Source organism: Anopheles maculipalpis, chromosome 2RL, assembly GCF_943734695.1.
Source record: "Anopheles maculipalpis chromosome 2RL, idAnoMacuDA_375_x, whole genome shotgun sequence".
In the NCBI taxonomy this organism is placed as follows: domain Eukaryota; kingdom Metazoa; phylum Arthropoda; class Insecta; order Diptera; family Culicidae; genus Anopheles; species Anopheles maculipalpis.
Genome location: NC_064871.1, coordinates 83,355,967 through 83,368,553, shown reverse-complemented (window position 1 = coordinate 83,368,553; position 12,587 = coordinate 83,355,967). Strand labels below are relative to the sequence as shown.

Sequence of the window (12,587 nt, the reverse complement as noted above, 5' to 3'; positions counted from 1 at the left end):
TAAATGGTTTTCCATTAAGCTTTCATCAGCAGATCATTGATTTGAGCCATTATTTTCGGAATTTTTGGAAGGTGCATGAGGTGGCGCGCTAGGAAGGGTTCATAAAGGAAAAGGTCAGCATGTGCCAAAACATTACGAATGTAAAAGAAACATCACAGCCAGATCACATAAAGTAGCAAAAGTATCATCGTTTGAATCGTTCAAATACGAGTTTGTTTTTTGGTGCCATATTCTGCACTATGGGCAGGATTGGTTTTTGAGTTTTATCAGAATTTTATTATAGAAATAAATTAACAATCCCAAGATGCTGTTGTTATAAAATTTTAGACAGTAACGAATCTTTTCTAAAACGTCTCTCCAAGGAACATTTCCAAAAATTGTTTACTTTATCATAATAACGGTGCGTAAAAATGCCGCTTTTGCCATATTTCTTTTAATTTTTTTCTAAATGATCAGTTTTCTTAAATGTATAGACAAAAAGCCGGTTTATAAGCATCAAATGGATTGTTCGAATCACTTCCAATGAATGGAATATTTACAAAATAGTGGATTATTGCAATCATACGAAGGAATTATGTATTAACTGGTGGAAAATTTGTAGACCTTCTAATGGTTCATACTACGTAGAAGGTACGCACTTATATACTTTATTATTGAGCTACCTAGACCTCGCTACGCATGGAAATTGCAACCTTGTTCTGCCGTGCCGTGGGACCGGTACAGCAATCGTTCGACTACAGGACTGTAAGAGTAAACTGAAAACTGCCCTTTGTAAGTGTAATGTTTTAAGTATTCTTTTTATGAGAAAAGGGATGTATTTTCAAATATCCTTATTAACACCTTTTTTTCGCTGCTTATCTACATTTTTGCGGATTTTTGCACGCACATAAGATTGCGCGAAGGTAAAAAAATTGTGGATTTATGACCATTTCTCCCCTATAGTGCCTTGGCAGGGGCGACCGACCCCAATCGGAACAGCACTATTGGAATAAATATCGCATCGTGTCCTGCGGCCGAAATATATTGCCGCATGAAGAAACTCATAAAACAAAATTGAAACACAGCAGCAGACCAAACAAACCAACAAAAAAGAAGACTGTCCCAACAACCATAACGCGACATTTATCGCCAGCATATAACCCCCGATGATAACTCAATTATCTGTTCGTGTTTCCCTGTTCGGTTGGCTAGGCGAGATTGCACGTCAAACACGCTCAGCAGTGTTCGATCACTGCTGGGGCACTGATTGTCGGACAGCTTCTTTATGGAAATATGACGTCCCTACTAAGCTCCACCTCGTTTGGCAATAACGCGTGTCCACCCGATCTTCCCATCTGCTTTTTAAAGGGATGATAGTTCAGGTTGATTGTGCTTGATTTTTTTTTTGGTTTATTTCCTTTGCTCTTCCTGCTCTGCTCTGTTTGTTCCGAAGGCTCCACGATATCTCGTTGGTTTATTTGTTTCGTAAGCTCACTCCTTGAGATCCAAACCTCCATACACGTCCCGTTTCCCCCGTGTGTTCAAACTCAGCTGCAATGACTTCCTCCCAGGGTGGGCGAAGTTCAATTTTTGCGAAACAACTTTGCTTTCTTGTCTTGATGTCGTTTCGTCGTTGTTTTGTTTTCTGCTTTCATATCCCTTCCACCACCCGGGTACGGAGGGTTGTTTCCGGTGTTGTTATTTGTTCCCTTTTTTCCTAGAATCACTCTAGAGCCCTTTGGGAGGGGGGAACAGTAGGCGAAAAAAGCCTAAATACATAAATTTTCCATCCATTCCTCACGGCTGGTGGTCGCTGTTTGCGGCGTGTGGATGGGCGGTGGAGGTGGTTTATAGTGAAGGTTTTGTTTGGACTGTTTGAATGCCGTCTTAACCCTCCTCCACCCCTCTTCAGTTATCTTCACCCCTTCACAATCTCTTCCCGGCTGGCAAAGGGCAGAAATAGCGCAACAGTGAAGCACACAGAAAAAAAAATAGGAAAACCCAGAAAACCTGAAGGGTAATATGAGTAAATTTTTCATTCTCCACTCCGCCAGAAGACCGGACACAGACCGGCACAGCAGGAAAGCAACAAGGATCAGAAAAAGCAGCAAGAAACAGTGCACAAGCCAATTTGTTTTTTGCAGTTCCTGGCTGCTTCCTGGCGCCACTGCTCTCTGCCCACCCACCGGGATCCATACGAGCGTCTCCGAACGCAAAAGCGTCATAGACCGGAGTAATGTGTTTAACATCAGTTGGAGCCATCATCCACGTTTTCACGTTCGGGGAAAGTGGCGTTTAAGTGGCGGTGCGCCGGTGAGTGGTAGGTACGAAATCACCCTTTTTGCATACTCCATACCGAATATGAGTGACGTTTGTTATAATAAAGAGCAGCGAGCGAAGCCAGAGTGCGCGAGCAGAAAGCATAAAAATGGTTTTGCAAACCTCCACAGCCCCCGCTCCAAAAAAAAAGTAGAAAAGAAAAGGCAAAAAAAATGACGAACGAAACTAAAACCGGAGATCCCTCTACGTATGATGGCTAGATGGTGCTACTGCTGCTGTATTGTTGTTTCCGCTTCCTGTCATGTTTCCGCTTCGGACGTCCGCTAGTTGCTATAAACACGATGTCGGTAACAAGCTCATCTCTCTTATGGTTTGGGGATTGTTTTGCTACGAGTCAAAGTCAAAGTAGTCGCCGTTTTTTTGCTGCTGCTGTTGTTTTCCCGTCGTGGAAAATCGCACGTGTGATGGACATTGAGATGAAAGGTGAATAGATTTGTAAAGGAATGTTTTGTGGCTTTAAAGCCGGATGACTAAACGGAGAGGAAATAAAAACTGAATTTGTTCGTGTGTTAGCTCACAGGGCAGGACTTATTTGACAGAGGTAGTTTAGTATTGTTTCGAGCAAAACATAAACTAAACTTTAAATCTGAAATGAGCTGTTCTCTTTTATTTTGGCCCGATTTTTTACTTCTTTTCATGATTTGCTAACTTTACTTTATTCATTTGACATCTTAGATTTTTAAAAGTGTCTTTCTTTTGGTTTCTTTCGCAATTTTCTTATTTGAACTGATTTTTTGTATTATTTATTTATTTTTAATGTTGTGGTTTTATACTCTTTATATTTTATTTGTATTTTAATATGCGTTTCGTTCGTTAACATTTTTCTATAAATGTCACCCTTTTTCTATTTTTCCTAATTTTCTTTTAGCTTTTTCATAAAGTATACTTTCCTTTTTACTGTTTTAGTGCTTTCCAAATGGTGCTTTTTGCTTGTTTTTGATCATTATTTTTTTAAATACAAAGCTTTTGTTTTAAAAATACATTATAATGATTACTTTATTTCCCATTCAATTATGTTTTGAAGCAACTTTAAAGTTGCCTTCAAAATATTGCTGTGCCATACTTAAATGTTTTAGCAAAAGTCAACTAAAAACTTATAGATTCAATTTTAATCGTAATAACGCAGGTTCATTCCGAAAAAGCTCACAAAAACGACGTCCACAAACTATGCCATTCACTCCACAGAATTTCAATTTCCCTATGACGTAAGCAAACCACTCCGCTCGATGAAATATCTTGCCAAAGCTCAACGAAGGACGAGCAGCTGCCGCTCATTTTTCGTGTGGGATGATGTACGAAACAAACCGTCCTTACGGGTTCCTTACCGGTTACGTGTGGCGAAACTTTAGGATACTCCGGTACGGACTTGCGGGTTCGTTAAAATTTATAATATTTATGCGAACGGCATATTTGCGGTGTCTCGCCAAAGTCAAAACTGTCGTTTACGTTTCATTGTAAAACGGAAGCACACAATTAACGCTCCTACCCCGTTTTTGGTGCGATCGACTTTTAGGATCGACTTTTATGATCGTAAATTGCGGCTTAGTTGTGTATCAGGTGAATAAATAAAAACAATGTAGAAGTTTATTTTGTTTAAATTTGAACTACGACTTAAAATTATAGAAACAAATTTAAAAAAATATAATTCTATTGGCTTTTCTCAGCAATGGAGGCGCATGGTCTTTTTCGTTCGACTTAGCAAAACTGGCTCATAAAATATTGTTACTAGGGGCTATTCTCGTGGAAATATGTCCTATCAAGGCAGGATAATCTAGTTTTATTGGTTTCGACGTCACCCCTCAAACCAAACCCAAAGCGAAAGGGGCCACCTAGAAGAAGAAAAAATCCATCTTCAACGATGGCTATCCATCTCCATCCACGCAACTCGTGTATCCGCTGACCGATCATAATTCATAGCCCAACGGGGTCAGTACATTGTAGTAGCATTAAGCAAGAAAAGGACAAGACAAAAAAAAAAACGAAACACTCCGCCCCTTATCAGGAGAATAGCCAAAGGGTCCTGCCGGAAATCTTCCCATAATTTGCTTCATAAATCAAGAAAATTCCTTCCCCCAAATAACAGCAAAGAGAATAGAGCATCTGGTTTTCCCATTTCCTTCTGCTTCTTTTTTGCTTTACTATTTTTATTCGAATGTGATCGTTTGTCTTACAGCCGGCCAAAGCTTTTATCGATGATATCGAACAGTTGCAAAAAGAAAGCAACCTCTGTTCCCATCCCGAAGGTCCATTTGCATCAATCATAAGTTATCGGAAAATGGAAAACCGTAACCTCCCAGTGTCCGGCGGTGAAGATAAGCAGCATACATCATTCAGGATTTGTAGAGAAGAAAAAAAAGTTCTAAAACAAGTTCGAAGAAGAGAAGCAAGCTCTCGAAAGGCTCAGCTACGGAGACCATCGTTATCAGGGCCATCAGCAGAACAATAAAAAGCTGTGTGCACTTATTGCCCAGCATAACTAATACAAAGGGGTAATTGAATTTATTAAATAAAAAGCTTGGGAAAATAAATGGTTCCAAGTACAGTACAACCAATTGCCGAGACAAAACCAAAACCCTTTTCGTTGATGGTCCTTTAAGATAGCGCGGTAAGAAAGGCGCCCCAACCCACACGCATACGACAAAATGGTTCCATTGTTGAATGCGCAGGACGATAATTTAAAATCAATAAACACTTGTCCTCAACGACATAAACAATCAAGTGTCAAAAGCGCACCCACTTCTCTTCTGCCAGCAGCGTTCAGCGCTTGGTCCGACCCAGACAAAGTCAGTTGAGGGTGGTCGTTTTTTTCTTTTGCTTTTTTTTTTGCCTCCCATGTCAACACTTGACGGTATCGATGCTTACGGCGATGCTGGACGACGTAAGACGTTCGATTGCATAATCAACAATGCTCACTCACCCGCAATGGCACGTTTTGTTGGTACGTACCAGATGCTACCCACTAGAATGGACGACATCAGCTGCTTCTTCTCTCTGCACTGGGGAAGCTCCAGCAATTGTGTGGCTGTGTGTGTGTGCGATTGTTAAGTTTTTTTTTAAACAATTTTTCCCACTTTTCCTTTCTACTTTAAGGAGCCTCCCCTTCTGTGGACACAGGCAATAACCGGGGGATACTTCTTTCTTTCCATTCTTCACCATTGTGTTGGAGTACAAACACACACGGGTGACGACTCTTTGCAGGAACATGTCCCATTCCCAGGACTTTGGTTCAACATCTTTTGTCCGATGATCGAAAAATGTAGTACACGATAGGACACACAGGATAGAGCTAGAGACGTTACGAAGCGAGTCTTGCACACATGCTTTTGGGCTCGTTGTGCAGCAAGTACTCGCCGCAATGGCTCAAAGCTCGATTAAATCGTCCCGAAGTACCACAGAAGCCCTCGAGTGTCGTTCAAGACACTTCTCTTTTCTTGAGCTTTTTCTAGGGATTGTCGATGTGTCTGTGTGTGTTTGTGCATTCGTCGGTTGGCTTTCAGGGCGCACTGACATCAGCTCTTGGGAAGTGTACTTGTCCCGGTAGACCAGTGGCAGTAGTAGTGGCTGTGACATTTGCCACATGATTTGTAGGTACCTTCGATAGGCTTCGTAGCGTAAAGAGAGTTCAGCCCAACTGCTGCTCAACAAAAGACGAATTCCCTGTGTTCGGTCTTCTTTAATTGGAAAAGATTTTAAAGTTGAAGTTATTTAAACAAAAATGTCCACATGTTCTTCTGCTTCTGCTAGAGATAAACATTGAAAGAAGTACAGAAAAAGTTTAATTCTCTTTACACGATGCATGGTTGACTGCGTAACATGGGCTGCAGTTCTGCATGCTTTAGCTTGGACAATTAATGGAGATATGTCACATGTTTACTGTTTCTTCTTGGTCACGAACAGACGTGTAGCTGTAAATCTGTAAAGGTACATCTCGTACGTCTCTCTCGGTAGAAGGAGCAGTTATTTGAAGTTAATTCAAAAGCTTTGTCAAACAACCATCTCATCCTGACGGTATACACCGACGGCATTACAACGATTCAGATCTCTTAACTGAAAGATTTACTCTCCTCAGCAAAGACAGCAAAGCTGGAGCTGCACTGGTAGCGTTCCTTTTGTTTTGCAGAAACGGGGGTTTTGCGTATCTCCAGGCAGAACAGGCAGACAGTTAAGAAATGCACCACTGAGGATCCCACACGAAAGACGAAGAACTGTATATTTGTACACCTCGTCGGCGGTTCTCGATTTGACGTTGAAGGCTGCCACCAACCACCAGAATGCTGCGAAATAAAGATGCTAATGGGTTTTCATGCTCCCGGTAGGTTCATGTAGACAAATAATTGAATTATTCCATCGGCAAGACTCTTGATGGGTTTTGCCCTGTGTATGGTAAGAGTGTCGCAAAATGCGCTCCGTCTCTATCTTTCCATCTCTAAGCCGGGGAAGAACAAAGTGCACTCTCGCTCGATGAGTGTTTGTTGTCATAGGTTAATATGAGTGTGGAGTTGGCGTTGCAGTGAAGTGAGCTCGAGCTGACTGGCCACACACACACACACCCACTTTAGTGGTTTAACTTGCATCTTCTCTCAGTGTGTGTGTGTGAAGTCCTGTGTCTACGGATGAACGGGAATTGAAATCTTGTTATGTGAAAATTCAATTAGGAATCAAATTGTTTTGCCTTGGCTAACAACGTTAAGGCCACTAAGGAGAGCCTTTTTCGGGCAGTAGCGCATGCATGGTGCATGTGCATCGTTCGGAAGGAAAAAGCTCTGCTGCGGAAGACAATAGTATGTACACAAAATGTTTGATAGTAATTTACTTGTATGGCACATTCAGCTAGTAGCTGCGATACAGTCAGAGGATGTGCAAACAAATCGAATAAATTCAGTTCGAATTTTTGCCTTGCTTTGCTTAAAATAGCAGCAGCAGAAAGGTAACCAATTTTCCTGAAAAGTGAGTGGTAGTGATTCTATTTATTATCGTTTTAAAACCACTTTCATCTGATTATTTCAATTTACATTTGGTGTTTCAAGAATTAGATCAATTCCACAAGGCATTGCAAGATTAATTGATTAATCTCTTCCAGTTTTATTTTCATTTTTCAAACAAACAAAAATATTTGCTCGAATAACTATGTTTCTCACTGTACCTCAGCTACCATCGAGGCTTAATAATAAAATTTTCATATTAAAAATACAATAACCATTTTAATGAATTACGATAACGACGAATCATCAGTATAAAAAAGAACGCCTCCTAGCAAAAAAGCATTGTCTCACCTTCATACATAAAATTGATCATTCATCCTGCTTTTTTCCATCCGGAAAATCCCTCAAGGGCTGAACCGACGCAAAAGTTCAATCTAGGAAAACAAAAAAATCCTCATTAGCCGAAGCCTCTAACCGGAAAACGCCCACCTCTTCCCGTTGAGGTCTTGCAGCATCAGAGTCAACAGTGAAATGATGATCGAATGAAATATTATAATTTTTATCGATTTCCTCTACCGACAAATTCCCGATTTCTCGAAACACGGTTTTCCCTCATGGCGTACCGTACCAGACTGTAGGTAAAAACCGCTGTCCCGGTAGTGATTAAAGAAGTGAATGTAAAGACTAAGACGGAGATCGGATCGGAGAAAACTGTAAAAATCACACCACCGGAATCCCATCAGAACTTTTCCTGCCAAAAGGCGTATTGGGCCGGACCGTCCCCTTGTGAAATTGTTGTTGATCGCGATGTTTTTTACATAATAAATGAACGGTAGCGAAGCAGTACTGTACAACGGAGACAAACGATAGGCCATGCTTGAATGTGTTTCGTAGCGTACAGCCTGAACTACGAATTTTTGACCGATTTTCGCTACGTTTCGCATTGAGGAGAGGGCACACAAACGTCGCGGTCGCCGGAAAGGAAAATGCGAATTTGAAGGTATGATTTATTCAACCACGAAAATGGGGCGGCAAAAGGTGGAAATGTTAATGTGCGCTACGTTCGCACACCGCAGGCTAACGGGCTAGAGCTGAGCCCAAAGGGACCTTCTCGACAGAAATGAATGCACAAGCAGCTTCCGCAGTCTGGCGGAGGATTTTTATATTCTGGTCGTCCTTCTTTGAGGTTTTTATTATTGATGAGAGTAATTTCCTGCTCGCGGAAAACACGGCACGGCCCCATTCCCACTCTCCCCTCCCCTCTTTCTCCTCGGTTGGCTTTCGATTGATTGTCCTCTGCTTGTGTCGCGCTTGCCAGGATCATCCTGGATACTTATACCCTTGGCATGGTTGGCAATTGGGAGAGATCCTGCTGATGGTTCAATCTTTTTCTCGGCGCGAAAAAGGAAATGAACATTCGAAAGACACTTGCCGGTCGAGAGTTCCGGGGGGGACCGCGCGCATTACTGTTGATGGCAGTGTAGCGCAATGGGGTGTAATGGTAAGTAAAATTGACGTTTTCGTGGCGATGATTTATTGAGGGTGAAGCGTAATCCCTGCCTGCCCGGCTTCGCTCACTCTAAGATGACTACAATTTTGTGAATATAAATTGTGCACAAATTAAAGTCCACGATTGGGATGAAGCTTTGTATCTTTTCATCGTAGTCCATAAAACAGGTTCTCCGGTTCCGTACGCGCGCACCACCAGCAGGTTTCACTCTGCACAACAATGTGTACGCGTACAAATTCTGCAAAATCGCTACCCCCTGAAGGTACTTCTTTGGATCTGGAACACGGCGAGGCAAGAAAGTATGATACACACACACACTGTCGGTAGCGATTGAGGATCGTAAAAGACTTGCTCCAGATTATCGTAATGACGTGCCGTAAAATGGTGCGCCGCCTTCGACGAGCGAACGAAACTAGCAGTTTTCAAGGCACACACACACACATTTTTGCGGATGATACAAAGCATTGTGTACCGCCCCCCGAGGCCGGCGGCATCATCTACTAGAGCGAGTTCCGATTTCGCGTGTTCCCCGGTTTGAAGTAGCGGCGGCATGCGTTTTTCATGTATCGCGCGCGCAGTATTGTCGTTATCGTTGGCCCCTCAACAGCTTACGATGTGTTTTATGTGAATGGCGGGCGTTTTGTGTTAGGTTTATGGATACCGTGTAATACAATGTAGAAATAAAGCAGCCGAATATCTCCGAAACCGGTGACAATTATGATGGTATAGTGAGAGGAATTCTCATCCGTCTGGGGTTGAATGTGTAGGGAGCAATATTTTGAAGTTTATTTGAGGGCAGCTCACAATGAAATAAAAATATCCAGAAAAGGAGAATTAATCGATTGATACGCATCGTTTCGAGAGTATTGCTAAATAATGTTGTTCAAAGCTTTATGATCATGATTCTATGGCTCGGTAGTGGATATCGATTCTGTTCCGCTAATCCCTGAGCACTAAGGACCATTTAGGTACAATAGCGATCATAAAGAATTAATTATCTGAAGTATAAACTAATTATTTAATATTAACTAATATGAAGTATTAACTAATTATCTAAAGTATAAATTTTGTTTATTTCAATTAATTAGTCTTTTGAAAATTCAAGTAGCCAACAGCAAACAGCGTAGTTGATAGGCTGCATGGAAGCGAAAAACAGCTACTCGAGTGAATCGACGCTCTTCAGCCTGGCCATTGCAGTCGAGCCTGGAGGATTCCAGACAATGGCTGTGCTGAGTTCGTAGGAAAGTCTAAAAATCAGACCCAAGGATTTGTTGAACTTGGCAATAACATGGTCAACATGTACACTAAAAGAAAGAGTCTCATCCAGCCACACGCTCAATACGCTTTACGGAAGTTACTCGACTTATGACAGAGTCATGGAGGGTCTAGATTTACTCAACCTTACGAGATCTCCCAAACGAAATGATCAACGATTTATCGGGACAAAATAAGGGGCTATTATTACGAAACCGAAAGGAGAAACATGAAGGTAAATTTTGAGGACACTCCGTTGAAGAACCCCGCAGGTGCCTATAAAGGAGTCGGAAAAACTTTAACTCTGTACGATCTGCCAAGGAAACTTTTAAGTTTGGCCACCAGGATCGGTTTGGTAATCGAAAAGCTTCGAAAGGGTTCAATAGGATCGAAAGACAGAGGATATAACACACATAATGTTGGATGGTGTGGTCTAAGAGGTGAGCGGCATTGTTTATTTTATTTCAATCTGTTTGAACGAGTGAATTAGTTTTCCTGATCTAGTTCTAAATATCCAAGATTTGTTCCTCAAAGATGAATCAAACATTAAACCATTTAAAATAATTATTAATAAATTTGAGATCAAAATCTTTGATAAAATCAGCTATCTGGTCTGAAGACTCCGTACTATAAATTTGTTGTAATAGGCAAATAATATATTTACGTTAAAGTCTTTTTGCAAGTTGTTTAAAACATCAAATGAGAACCTTAGACAATAAATGATTTCGTATCGAAAAATTAGCTTAGCTTCATTCTGCAAAACAGCCCGTTTGCAATAATTTAAAATAGTTAATAAGAAAAAAATAAATTTAAAAAAACCTAGAAATACGAATTATTCCTTGCATTTAGTTGCATTAGTATCCTTGGAATACCTCCTATTGTTTAATTCTTTTTTAAATAAACATTGCGTACAATGTACAAGGTACGATCTTGCTTTAGTTCAAGGTGAGCGTTTAAATATGTTCAAACAGAATTAAAAGCAGATATCTATCTTTAAATGATAGATGATATTTTGGAATCATATTTTTCCATAGTGTCCCCTAAATAGCGTCGGCGTTTTTGGTAAAGCCCAACTAGAAAGAATAACTGTACTCCCCCGTTAAGCCATTGTGTCGGTGGTGGTGGTGGTTTTCCCTACATTCAGTGTTGACATATTTCGCTTTTGATACTGTGTTGTAGGGACCAGGGTGGTCCATGTTCCGCCGAACCAGGACGAAAATATCTTTGCAGACTCATTAATCTTCCCATGCTTATGGCGTGACGAAGAATGTTATCCATTCGCATCGTGGCGCATTCGCCGTTTTCGCGGAGTGTAGAAAAAAAAAGAAGGAAAGCAGATAAGGACGTTCTACCCCGACGTTATAGAGAAAGATGTTCTTTTAAGATGTAAGCGCACCACCGTTGGCGTTCGTGTACACAATCAGAAGGAATGAATCGTGAAAATTCTAGCAAAGATTTTCTTTACACCACGACCCACCACAACCTAAAATTCAGCCGATTTTTACATTGCTTTGGAAGAATTTTCAACGCCCCGGATAGGAACGCAAATTTCCGGACGCAAGTATTATACGAAGTTTTCTTTTTTTCCCCTCGAAAAATGCTTCTGATTTTCCATTTTTTCTCCCTACCCAAAAGAACGAAAGCAAAATCCGTTAACTCACATCTTTATCTGCTTGAATGATTATACAACTCAACTTTTTGAAATATGTTAGCGTCGCGTGTGTCTTTTCCATCGCTTTTGGCACCGAATTTTGGAATCTGTTTCGTGCGAGCGATGGATAATGGAAGAAAGGACGAATAAAAAAAAACATATTCACCTCTTGTACTTCAAATTTTCTCCCGAACGGTAACAAGAAAGCTTGGAAAAAAGGTGCCTGAAGCTGTCAGGACACTCACACACACACTTGAAACCGACGGTGAACCGTCACCGGTACCCCAACGCAAACCCTTAAGAGCCGGTGGCACAGACACAAAGTGGCGTTCCGGGTTTTCCTTATTACCTTGGCTCACGTTGGCTTTCTTCTGGTGGCTAACGTTGCGACACAATGCAGGTGCCAATGAGTGAAGAAAGTTCCAACAGATCTGACAGAACTTCCTCCAGCAGAATGGCCGGAGGAAAAAGGGGTTGGAATTTCCGGGCTGTACGAGGCGGGGATGAAGAAAAAGTGAACCGAATTTTAAGTTGACACTTTTACTGCTAGCTTCCTGCCCGAGCGGCAAGAGCGTGGCTTTTGTGTGCGATGCACACACACACACACACACACACACACACACACACACACCACCACGTCATGCAGTTTCGCAGTTGGCGTAAGAATTTTCCCTGACAAAACTCTTGAGCCAAAAAAAAACCCGCTCCGAATACAATACACCGTGGGATGAGAGTGTACCGTGGAGTTTGGTGGTGGAAAGTTTAGAAGTGAAAGTTCCAAACGACGGTTGACATGGTTGGGTCGCCGAAAGCGCTGTACTGCAGCACGGCGAGCAATATAGCTTTCGCTTCTTTCGCAAGCCCGGGCTGACACGAAAATGTGATGTGGTTGCGGTGATAATAAAATATTGTCAGCATCGTTCTCGCTGCC

General features: G+C 41.5%; 2 protein-coding genes across 3 annotated transcripts in view; one reads left to right on the top strand and one right to left on the bottom strand.

The window, feature by feature from the left end:
• LOC126568278 (eukaryotic translation initiation factor 3 subunit M) overlaps positions 1-12,587 on the top strand; it is a 464,890-nt gene that overhangs the window by 77,414 nt on the left and 374,889 nt on the right. The window lies entirely within an intron of this gene.
• Positions 5,229-12,587, bottom strand: part of LOC126567549 (probable tRNA(His) guanylyltransferase) — a 268,208-nt gene continuing 260,849 nt past the window's right edge. The window contains exons 2-3 of the mRNA XM_050223767.1: positions 5,667-5,678; positions 5,229-5,341 (exon numbers count right to left, since the gene is read on the bottom strand). Coding sequence (XP_050079724.1) covers positions 5,229-5,341; positions 5,667-5,678 — 125 coding nt within the window. The remainder of the gene's footprint in view (positions 5,342-5,666; positions 5,679-12,587) is intronic.